The sequence below is a fragment of the Ahaetulla prasina genome, chromosome 5 (genome assembly GCF_028640845.1).
Source record: "Ahaetulla prasina isolate Xishuangbanna chromosome 5, ASM2864084v1, whole genome shotgun sequence".
In the NCBI taxonomy this organism is placed as follows: Eukaryota; Metazoa; Chordata; class Lepidosauria; order Squamata; family Colubridae; genus Ahaetulla; species Ahaetulla prasina.
The window spans coordinates 61,890,449-61,902,784 of NC_080543.1; the positions used below are offsets into that span (position 1 = coordinate 61,890,449).

The 12,336-nt window shown below is 41.7% G+C and overlaps 1 protein-coding gene across 3 annotated transcripts in view; it reads left to right on the forward strand.

Annotated features, from left to right (window-relative positions):
• The first annotated feature begins 24 nt into the window (after nt 1-24).
• Nucleotides 25-12,336, forward strand: part of TRAPPC10 (trafficking protein particle complex subunit 10) — a 59,211-nt gene continuing 46,899 nt past the window's right edge. The window contains exons 1-2 of one of the 3 annotated variants that reach the window (XM_058185518.1): nt 140-264; nt 2,026-2,110. Coding sequence is in view for 1 of the 3 variants with exons in the window: in XM_058185517.1 (XP_058041500.1) it covers nt 141-264 (124 nt within the window). In the remaining 2 variants the exon portion in view is untranslated. Of the gene's footprint in view, nt 265-2,025; nt 2,111-11,857; nt 11,877-12,336 lie in introns of those variants that run through there. The other 2 variants (XM_058185517.1, XM_058185519.1) reach the window with 2 other exon arrangements.

Sequence of the window (12,336 nt, forward strand, 5' to 3'; positions counted from 1 at the left end):
CCAGCGCGCGAAGGGGGGGCCGGCTGGGGTTGGAGGGGAGGGGTTCAGGAGGGTCTCTTCGCCGGAGGCGGCAGGAGGGCGGGCGCGGCGGCTTTATGGCTCGGAGCAGAAGGATCCGGGGCTGAACGCCCTGCCCGCCCATGGAACTCGCGCCGGTGGCGGTAGCAGTCATCGCGGCCACTCAAGGGGCGCCGGGAGAAGACAGGGCAACGGTGGAGACGCCGCCGGTTATCTACACCATGGAGAACAAGCCCATCGTTACCTGTGAGTGAACCGACAGTGAGGCGTGAGGCCGGGGGCGAGTCTGCGGCAGGGTCGTTCCGTGCATCCCCCGCCCAGGGTCACCGGCGAGGGGCGGGAAGGCTTTGGCGTCGGGAAAGGCGGATTTTTTTGTCGCTGGGGAAGGCGCTCCTGTGCCGGGTGTCGCTGCCTGGAGGTTCGGCTGCGGGTGCCCTGCGAGGTGTCGGGCCACCCTTGTGAGGTTGACTGGAGAGCCGAGGTTTCCTTCAGCTTATACCGCCGAGGCTCGGTCCACGGTCCACCTTGCTGGGGTTCTTTCTCTTCAGTGCTTGTTCCAATATTCTGCACGGGAGGCAGTTCTTGGAGAGGGATCTGTTCGCACTTATTGTGCTTGGATGTCAAACGATGTCACACGTGTCTCTTTCATGGAAGGGACGAACTGCTAGAAGGATGGATATGTCCTCTGGCTCACAGGAATCCCACACCCACAGACGTGTACTGAATATCCCAGTTTCACTTTTTCTTCTCAAAACAAACCTTAGGAAAAGTGGATTCGATAGAAAGGGACTTGCTCAAGGAACAGTAGCAATCTGGGTTTGCGAAACCTGGGTGGAAAGCAGAGAATTCACTGGCCCCCAGATCTCTCAGTTGTATGAGGTATACAACTATGGGAAATTTGCATTATCAAGCCTTTGCTATGTGCTAGGTATTTACAAAGTTGTTTATTCACATATGAAAGTAGCAGGCTGAGGTCCTAAGAAATGACTGAGGTTATCCTGATTGGCCTACTGTCATTTGAAGGGCTATGTTATAACTATTATAATGTAAAAGATGGAAATGTTAAGAGCCTTTTTCACTTTTCAGTTTCAAGGTAGAATGTTTTTATACCATCTGTTTTGCTACTGGTGGCAATTTTAAAGAGAAAAATATAAGCAATGTAGATCTATTTTGAAGCAGGTTAAATAATCCTCAATTTAGAAATAAATATAACATGATGAGAAAGTTTAAGTCAAGATATATATTGTCCCATCATGTATAATTCTTCAAAATGAACAACACAGAAATAATCTGAGCTGTTGTAGGAATGGAATATAAATACATTTCTACAGGTTTTCATTCATGCAGAGTATTCAGTCTTAGAATTTTAGTCCTGATATTTTATAATGTTAGATTAATTTGTGATATGTGTGGTGAACAATAACGGCTTGCCTAATGCTAATTAGCAAATGGTTGGGGGAAAACATTTTTTGATCACTGCACTAGTTTACAATATTTCTAAACTTATATTTATTGACTTCTTAGTAACAACTACTTGATAAACACTGATTGCTTGCATTTGATTATGTGCATAAACATGTTTGTTTCTAGTCTGCATTTTTTCAATATAGTTATAGTTTTAGCTTCATTCTGTTTAATAAAAGAGTATATTTCATATTTCCAATAACACTAAAAGTTATAGGTGAAATTGAATTTTATTGTTACTTGAATATTAAGCCTTAAAACTTAGACAAGACTTATGTTTCAGAGACATAAGTATACTGAAAAAAAGTCTTTACATTGTTAAAAGTACTTCATACATATTATTTCAGCAATCCTTAACTCTTTAAGATCTTCAAGAGAGAGAATGTCACTTCAGTACCCCACAACTGAAAAAGATAAAGTACATGGGTTTTCTTTGATTATCTATCTTTGATTGCCTATCAGTATTTTGCAATGTTCTCTTTCCTGCCTTCTTGTTTTTATATTTGGCCTGAACATGCCTTTTATCCCACAAATGGCTGTCAGAGAGTATGAGAAATCCCCAAATCCTTGGTCCTGTCTACCCGCCCAGCTCTGCCTGAGGTGCATGCAGGAGGAATTGTTTCCACAGGTAATTACTGTCACAATCTATTTCTTCCCTCTCTCTCAACTGGGCAGATAGGACCAAATCTGAAGAAAAGGCAATACCTTCTACTTTCTACTAGTGTAAGAAAACACAATATTATTTTAAAACCATCAACCAGAAGTCAGTTTGAAAAAGCCTAGACCACGGTGTCACATCACGTGATGTTTCGTGAGGTTTTTCCCCTTCGCGGAACTGGGTGGCCTGCACAGGATATATGTGGCCCACGGGCTGCCAGTTTGACACTCCTGGCCTAAACCATCTGAAAGACATGAACCATCTGAATTTAATCTTCTATTTCTTTGCCTGGATAGACTGTAAAACCAAAAAGCTCAAGCAAGGTCTTGAGGTTATATAATCCCAAAGGGGAGAGGAATTGTGTTACCCAGGAATTTAGTTAAATGCTCCTTCCGAGTTTTCTTACTAGCAGTTAAGATAGTTAAATTTCAGGGCTATCCTGCCTCCATTAAAAACCTAAGAAAGAAAAGCCCCAACTCCATTGGTTTAGAGAAGTCTGAGTTTACTAAGTCTAAGTGTGAAAGTTACACATTGATGAAAGTCACCCCAAGTCTTTCCCCCCAGGGTCTAGCACTGAGAGTCCAATCATCATCCAGTATGATGTTTTGGCTCTGCAGGTATTTCTCACATCTGGAATCTAGGATGGTTGGAGTTGAAGAAGTATAAACAACTCCGCTCAGCAGCATCATAATTCATGAATGCAAAACTCCCTTCCAGTGCTCATGGGGTTATTTCACATCAGCTCGCTTCCCCAATTCAAATGCCCAGGCCCCCCTCCCCATTTCTTTGGCAGCCAAGAGCAAGCAAACTTCAGAAAACTATGCTGGAGATCTGTCTGACATTCGGCCTTTCTGCAACAGAGGTGTTAGCCCTATAAAAGAAGAGAAAGCTTAGCACAAAACTAAAATGGGCAATACAAAATGATTTAAGATAATTAAGGAATATTATTTTGCCCCAGTATATCAGGATATTTCCTATGAAACACCTGAAGGAGCTTGGAAGCCTGAACATTTCAAGCATCCACCCATTCAAACTGTGAAGGAGGGAAATGCTTCCAAGCTACCAAATATTGCACTTTCCCTTTCCATTTTCTAGAATCAAGGATTTCTTTAACTTGAAAGTGCTGCTCCCCTTCTATAAGGAGGGGTACCAGAGGGGCAGACTGGACAGGGCGAAGGGGAGACACTTTCTCAAGCTTGAGCAGGCTAACTTTAAATGCTGGGTGGATCCATCTAAGATTTTTGGGCAGGTCCAACTATACAGTAATCGGGTTGATAATTCTTAAAATTGGGAAAGGGCTCACATACTTAGGTCCCAATTCCTTCTATTTTTGGGTAGTTTATAAGTACTTAGTGGACAGATACACTTTATCACCCACTTGGAACTCTTTCTTTTTTAGCCCGCTTTTTATCACCCTGTTTCTTATGAGTTTGGTGTGCCTCCCCCAGTGCCTTATGCGTGACGGGCCAGGTGTGTTTCAGCTATTCAATACACTTCACTAAGAAGGGGATCAGAGGCTTTTCCTGAGGCAATTCTGGTATGTGGACGAAACCCTGATCAGAAGCAACTTTGAACAGGGTGAAGTCAGTACTACTATGTTCTGAATTATTATAAGCGACCTCTGAAAAGAGTAGCAGTTTGGCCCAATTGTCCTGTTGGTAATTTACATAGCACCTTAACGTACTGTTCCAGAACCGAGTTGGTCCATTCAGAAGCTCTGTTAGTTTGAGGTTAGTGGGCAGAGCTTAGCCCCTGGGTTGAGCCTAACATTCTTAGGAACTCCCACCATAATTGGGAGGTGAATTGTATCCCCCTATCTGAGATATCAGGAACTTCATGTAGCCTATACACATGTTGAATAAATAGTTTAGTCAGTCCTTTAGCTGAAGGTATCTTAGTGCATGAGGCAAAATGCATTTGCTTGAAAAATCTGTAAGAACTCAAATAACTATTCCCCCCACTCAGGCAATTCAACTATAAAATCCATTGATATTTCCTTCCATGGGGCCTTAGGATTGGGAACACACTGTAAGAGTCCAGCGGGCTTCCCTGGGGCCTTTTAGCCACAGCACAGACAAGACTACATAAGGCTCAATGTCCTTTTTCAATGAAGGCCACCAAAACTGCTGCTTGATCAGGTGCAAAGTCTTCACAAAACCAAAATGGCTGGCAGTTTTTGAATTATGGGCACGCTGTAGAACAGTCCCCCTCAAACTGGTGGGCACGTATAGTTTGGCGCCAATTCATGCTAGACCATTTCGCATGGTGCATTATTTTGTCTGGGATAAAAACCACTCATTGTTTTTCAGTTCTTTGCACATTTCACTGGGAAGCTCAGACTCCAATTTTTTTCTGAGCCCTGGTAATCAGAGGAACGGCCAGCTGCTTAGAAGGGATGACTGGTCGGATTACTTCAGGCCTAACACTATTGTATTGAGGCAATATGGACAAAGCATCAGCCATAAAGTTCTTTCCCCCAGGAATGTAGTGCATTAAACTTAAACTGGTTAAAGTATTGTGCCCAACAAACTTGCTTAGATGACCATCTTCATGGGGTTTGCAAGGCCTCTAGGTTTTTATCATCAGTCCACGCCTCAAAAGGCTGCTTTGCCCCGTTTAGGAAATGCCTCCAAGTTAATATTGCCCATCGCACAGCAAAGGCTTCCTTCTCCCAAATTACCCATGTTTTTTCGGTCTCAGTTAATTTTCTGGAGGTGTAAGCGCAGAGTTGTAAGACCCCCTTGACATTCGCCTGCAACAGAATGGCTCCCATAGCGACACCACTAGCATCGCCCTAGATCACAAACAGGCATCAGTGTCGGGGTGTTTAAGTATGGGTTTGGCTGCAAAGAACCGCTTGAGCTTTTCAAAGGCAGCGTGGCATTCCAATGTCCACTCAAGGGGTTGGCTGTGCTTAGGTTTGTTTTCACCTTTAGTTTTCAAGAGGTTGGTCAATGCAATCTTAGCAAAGGAAGGGATGAATTGCCTATAAAAATTCTGAAAACTCAGGAAACTCTGCAATTGTTTTCTAGTGGGGAGAGGGGCGCCCATTCCAAAACCACCTGCACCTTTTTGTGGTCCATCTCTATCCCCTCCTTTGATATGCGGTAGCCCAAGTAGTCAATCTTGTCCTGATGAAATTCTCATTTGGACAATTTAACATACAGTTCAGTAGCTCTGAGTTTTTTTCAGGACCGCACGCACTAAAAAGCAATTGCATTTCCTGGGTTTTGTAAATTTTTATAGCACTCTCAGTGCCGGACCTGCGAGGAAGGATTTGGGGTGACTTTCAATGTATAACTTTCATGCGCTTTGGTTCAGATCTTGTCTAATGTGAGGCCTGCCTCCATTCAAAACCTAAGACAGAAAACCCCCACCTTCATTGGTTTAGAGAAGTACTTTTACTAAGTTTGAATTGTTAGCAGCGAAAGTAAGGCAAGATCTGAACCAAAGCATGCAAAAGTTACAGACTGAAAGTCACTCCAAATCCCTCCCCTCAAGGTCCAGCACTGAGAGTCCAATTAACGTCCAGTATGATGTTATGGGAAAGCTCCTCTGCAGATATTTCTCGCATCTGGAGTCTTAGGATGGTTGGTCTTGAAGAAGTATAAACAACTCCGCTCAGTAGTGCCATAATTCATGAGTGCAAAACTTCCTTTCAGTTCTCATGGGACTATTTCACATCAGCTTGCTTTAAATGCCCAGGCCAATCCAAATGCCCAGGCCCACTCCCCGTTTCTATGGCAGCCAAGAGCAAGCAAACTTCAGAAAACCATGCTGGAAATCGCTGAAACTTATCCGCATCCATTACACAGTTTATTGAAATATTGTGCATATTATAGGAGAATAATTATGTTAGACTACGACGGCAAAAATGTAGGAATGTGATAGCACCTTTTGCAACTAGATTCCCATTTTTGCAGCTTTGTTTATTTATATTCCACTTTTATTATTTTTATAATCATTTTTTATAAATAACAAAATGGCAAACATACCTAATACTTCTTCCTCCTTCTATTTTCCCCACAACAACCCTGTGTAGTGGGTTAGGCTGAGACAGAATGACTGGTCCAAAGTTATCCAGCTGGCTTTCTAAATCCAAAATAAGTTCTAGTTCATTTATAAAATATAAATACCGTATATACTCGAATATAAGCCGATCCGAGTATAAGCCGAGGTCCCCAATTTTACCCCAAAAACTGGGGTAAACTGGGGACTCGAGTATAAGCCGAGGGTGGGAAATGAGGCACCTACCGGTTGGGGAAACCCTCCCTCCCTCAGCTGAGAAGGCTGGCGGCTCCCCCGCCCCGCCCTCTCACTGCACCGGCAGGGCTTCCCCGCGCCGTCCGGTAAAATGTGAAAAAAGAAAAAAAAAACTCGGGTATAAGCCGTATATACTCGAGTATAATCGAGGGCTTAAAAACACTCGAGTATAAGCCGTATAGACCCGAGTATAAGCCGAGGGGACGTTTTTCAGCACAAAAAACGTGCTGAAAAACTCGGCTTATACTCGAGTATATATGGTACATTGAAACACAATAATAATAATAGAGATTAATTTATATCAGTGGTACGAGCAAATATTATTATAATATATTGTTATATATAGTTAAAATCAGAAAAGGGGAAACCATCAATTTATGTTATATGTTAATCAAATGTAAACAGATTTCTAAATCTACTTTAGCAGACAGTAATAATAATTGTAATAATTTATGCCACAGGAAAAATAAGCTTTTTTTAAAAAAGATTGCCACATTTTCTTGAATTTAGGCTTAAATATCAGGAATATCGCTACTTTTCAAATTTCTGAAAACAATTCTCTAAATAACAATCATAACTGCTCACAAATAGTGTAATTCCAAACTGTCAACATAGCATTAACATCTTTAACACTAAAATACATTCTTTTATATCTGTTTATTTACAATAAATATTATTCCGGAAAGATATTAGTGATCCATAGGACCAAATCATTTGAGCCAATGCAAATTTCTTACATCTCCAGCAGAGAAAATGATGATGCTCGACTTTTTGAATACATTCTTTGGAGTATCCAGTAAACTCAAAATAAGACATTTTGATGAATCCAGTTTAAATTTTGAAATTAAGTGAAGCATAACATAACATAATAACGGAGTTGGAAGGGACCTTGGAGGTCTTCTAGTTCAACCCCTTGCCGAGGCAGGAAACCGTACACTAGGGGTGTCCAAAGTTTTTTGAGTGAGGGCCAAATACAGAAAAATAAGCAAAGGCCCGGGCCACGGGGGGGGGGGGGGGGGGGCTGAAATTTTTTTGTACCAGTTCTTTGGGTGTGGCTTATTTTGGGGTGTGGCTTGGTGGTCATGTGACTGGTGGGCGTGGCTAACTGCTCATGTGACTGAGTGGATGTGGCTATGGGCATAGAAACTACTCAGAGGGCTAAAAAAAGTAATTTTTGACCAGTCCTCACACTTATGACCATCCTCACATTTATGCCCATTGCAGCATTTTTAACAACCATATCACTCATTTCACAACTGCTTCTCTTCACCACGGTTACAAGATAGGGTGCAAAATGTAAAGATAGTTGTAGGTGTGAGGACCAGTCACAAGTGTGAGAACCTGTCAGAAATCACTTTTTTCAGCCGTCTGGGTAGTCCCTATGCACAGTTTATGAATATGTTTCATATTCATTCATCTTGGCCAGGGGTGTCCAAACTTGGTCCCTTAAGACTTTGGTCAAAGCTGGCTGAGGAACTCTGGGAATTGAAGTCCACAAGTCTTAAAGAGACCAAGTTTGGACACCCCTGATCTTGGCTTTTGTTTTGTATTTGGTATGAACTTGAAACTCCCTTCGTTATTCCCTGCCCAAGGGGTGGGCGAGGAGCCTCACCAGGCGGCCCGAGGCGAGGCTAGAACTGCTGGAGTCGGGCACGGCCAGCAGCCACTTTCCTGCTTGCCACCGCCTCCTCCGCCCCTCCCTTCGTTATTCCATGCCCAAGGGGTGGGCGAGGAGCCTCACCAGGCGGCCCGAGGCGAGATAGAACTGCTGGGGTCGGGCACGGCCAGCAGCCTCTTTCCTGCTTGCCGCCGCCTCCTCCGCCCCTCCTTCATTATTCCCGCCCATGGGGAGGAGCCGCGAGCCTCACCAGGCAGCCCGAGGAAGGCTAGGATAGAACTGCTGGGGTCGGGCACGGCCAGCAGCCACTTTCCCGCTTGCCGCCGCCTCACCTGTTTCTCGATGGCTGTCACTGCCGCCACGCGTGTCCGACATGGGGAGGCGCGAGGAGCCTCGCCAGGCGGCCCGAGGAAGGCGAGGGTAGAACTGCTGGGGTCAGGCACGGCCAGCAGCCTCTTTCCCGCTCACCGCCTCCTCCGCCCCCTCCCTTCATTATTCCCCGCCCATGGGGAGGAGCCGCGAGCCTCGCAGCGCGAAAAGGGCCATATTAAATTATACTTTCAGAATTTGCTGCGGGCCAATAAAAACTGACCCGCGGGCCGCAGTTGGCCCGCGGGCCGTAGTTTGGACACCCCTGCCCTACACCATTCCAGACAAAATGGCTATCCAACATTTTCTTAAAAATTTCCAGTGTAGGTGCATTCGCAACTTTTGCACGCAAGTCATTCCACTTATTGATTGTTCTAACTGTCAGGAAATTTCTCCTTAGTTCCACGTTGCTTCTCTCCTTGATCAGTTTCCACCCATTGCTTCTTGTTCTACCCTCAGATGCTTTGGAGAATAGTTTGACTCCCTCTTCTTTGTGGCAACCCCTGAGATATTGAAACACTGCTATCATGTCTCCCTTAGTCCTTCTTTTCATTAAATTTAATGTTTTTAAAACCTGTAAGCATTGATATTCCATTATTGAGTGCTTTAGTTCTTTAATATGTGAACCATAAATGTCCTTAAATGCTGACTTTAAAAATGTTCCTTTGTTTTGGATATGAACGTTTTAATTTCAGACATCAACTCCATCAAATATGTTGACACCCAGGGTTTCAAACATTAAAACATATTTGAGTTGATTGGTATTGTTGTGAATCAAGAAAGCAAAAATCTGTTCGAAATTCAGAAAAAATATTACAAAGTAATTTATTTAAAATATGTATTCCAAATTCTACCCACAGCTTCCAATGGAAAATTTTGCTCCCTGTTTTAGAGGAGTTTTTTCCCCATAAAGTTAAATATTCATGAGTCTCAACATCCCAGTCTATGAGCCCAAACTTGTTTGGTGGCTTGCAAACCTGGGAATTTATATAGCCATCCATCACACATAACACGTGACTCTGGGTGACATACAACAAACTACTTTGGTTACATATTACTTAAACTTTCTTTTAGTATCGTTTTTAATTTCATTTAATTAAACCAGTAAGACATATTCACAATTAAAGAGAGATAAATTTAAGTTACTGAAAATGGAGTTCTCAAAGTCATCAAAGAAAATGAAATATAATTGGTATGTCTGTACCAGGACTACTGAACTTCCCATGAGCTCCGAAACTAGTAGATGCTCTGTTGCCTGGAAGGAAGTTTACTTTGACTATACCAAATTCTGGGAATTTTCTGTTTGGGAAGCTTGGGGGCCCTTTTGATGTAACCCAGCAAACAGAAAAAGGAAAACAGTTACAATTTTTAAAAAAAGATAGCATTTGCAGGAATATAAATATTATAATCAAAGATAGCACGTATGGAAATCAGTTAATGGGGTTTTGAGGCATTGCAGTTAGTTAACCATTGTGACTTATTCCATTCTTGGTTATTGTGTTTACTATCTCAACTTGTAGCTATTCAGTAATAGTGTTTTCATCCAAACCATTCAATTTATCCATTGTCTTTTTTAACTTTGTTAACTATACAGTGGTCATTTTCTAGTCCATCGTCTGCTTTCTTCAAGTGTCTGAAATATATATGTTTCTGCTTGCTGATCATTGTCTCAAGGAAAAATTTGCTTATTATTTCTTCTAGGATTGAATACTTAGTTTTTCTTTCAGTCCATAGCACTCTTGGTAACCATCTTCAGCTACTTAATTTGAAGGCATTTATCTTTTTTTCTTTTACTCTTTCTCAATGTTTACTGCCATTCATTACCTCAAAAAAAGATATTTGATTTAACTAATTTGATCTTTGTCCTAAAATGTATTTATCAGTCATGATTTCACCGAAGTTTGCTATTCCAGTTTCTTGGGATTAACCTTTTTGTTTTTCCAGTACACTCTCTCCTTTAATTACTCTTGAACTAGAAAATAAAATAAACCTAATCAAAACTTCAGTTTTCTGCTGCCAACTATAAATTCATTAAGTATGCTGATTGATGTTAGTTTTGTTTTGATATTTTACATTAAGTCAGATTTTTCACTTTCTATTTCTCACTTTCATAATTAGCTCTTCTAAATATTTTTGTCTTTAGCAAACAGAATATCATAATCTACATAACTCAGATTGAGAGTATTTCTGCTAATTTTAATCTCATGCCATCTTTTTCAATCCTGCCATTTATATATATATATCCCCTGTATGAGATGTAGAGACAGTATTAGTCCTTGTCTTACTTCTTTTCCTATTCTGGGCCATACAGTTTCTCTAGATGCCTTTCTTACAATAGTTTCTAATTCATGATAAAGGTTTTTAAGAAGAATTATTCTGAAATATCCATTATCCTTAATATGTTTCAGCTTTTGGCATGTTCTGTATAAAGATCTTGCTGTAGTCAATAAAACAAACTACTTCTTTACAAAATCTCTCCAATATCCATTTTAAATAGCATAAAATGGATATTGAAGAGACATAAAGAAGTGTTTCATATCTGTCTTTTGTCCTATGTCTTTTCAGCAACATGACTGTCTATTTTTCAGAGTCTGTAACTGTCTTTATTTGCCACAGGATATATAATTTGTAGTATAATGTTTCTTACGGTGAGGAATATTATATTTTTTAGGATTGGTCCTGCAAAGTCTGCTCATTATTTTGTCCTTTGCCTAGTTCAGTGATAGCTAACCTTTTTGCCATTGTGTGCCAAAAGCATGGGGGAGTGTTTGGGGTTTGCACATGCATGTGCCTACACCCATAATTCAATGCCCCCCCCGCCCCCACGCATGCGTGTGCAACCCCCCCCGCTTCCCCATGCATGTGCATATAACCCTCCTGTGCCCCATTTTGGGCCTAGCAGGCCTACCTGAAGCCTCCGCAGGACAAAAACTGCCTCCCCCACCCTCCCGGAGGCCCTCTGGAGGCTGGAAATGGCCCATTTCCAGACTTCTGGTGGGCCTGGTAGGCCCATTTTTCTCCCTTCCCGAAAACGCCCTCCCCGAGCCTCTGTGCAAGCCCTGTACTTACCTGGCATCCAAAATGGACCATGTGGAAACTCCTGGGAGGGGAGAGGTGGCGTGGACGGGCTGGCCGGCGCACACATTGCACACTGAAGCTGAGCTAGGGCAAGAGCTTGCATGCCCGCAGACATGGCTTCACGTGCCATAGGTTTGCCATCACGGGCCTAGTTCTTCCAATGAAGCTTATCACTAGAAGCATGATGCAACAAGAGCCTTTTGTTTATAAGTTGTACTGTCACAGAATTTAATGCTGATTTGGGTTGAGAAGTAGTAATTGGCCCAGGGTGAAGAATATTATATTTGTATGTATTATAGTGAAGAATATAATCTATTTTATAGATTTTTTGTAAGAATGGACGTATGTGACAAATTTCAAATCAGTGGCTTAAGAGAATTTTGTGCAAAGAAAAGGTGATAGCAAACAGTAAGTATTTTTCATTGTGAATTGATTGTCACTGTCTTTTATAGGTAGAGATTTGTTTATTACTGAATGCTGTATTCCTTCATTTTCCTCATTAAGTTTTCTAAAATGTTGGAAGCTGCCAAAACATGGTACTTTTAAAGGCATTTTCAATATTTTGGGAGGCAATTTGTTCCTTTATATCTAGGATATGTAGCTTGCAAACTACATATTGGATGTGGAGTTTCATGGAGTTCATGGAGGACTTTGAACCAAGATAATCTCCAGTGAGTTAATAAACATTCTCAGTTGTCCTATTTTTCTCTGGACTTAATAGATCTCACTGAGGAAGCAGACATAAATATTAGAAGAATTAAGCAATCATATGATAGTGTTATGATATTTAAATATTTACGTAAAGGTACTAAACAATTGCAGGCTGATACAGGTTTTTTTTTACAGGGACAGTTATAATTACCTCTTG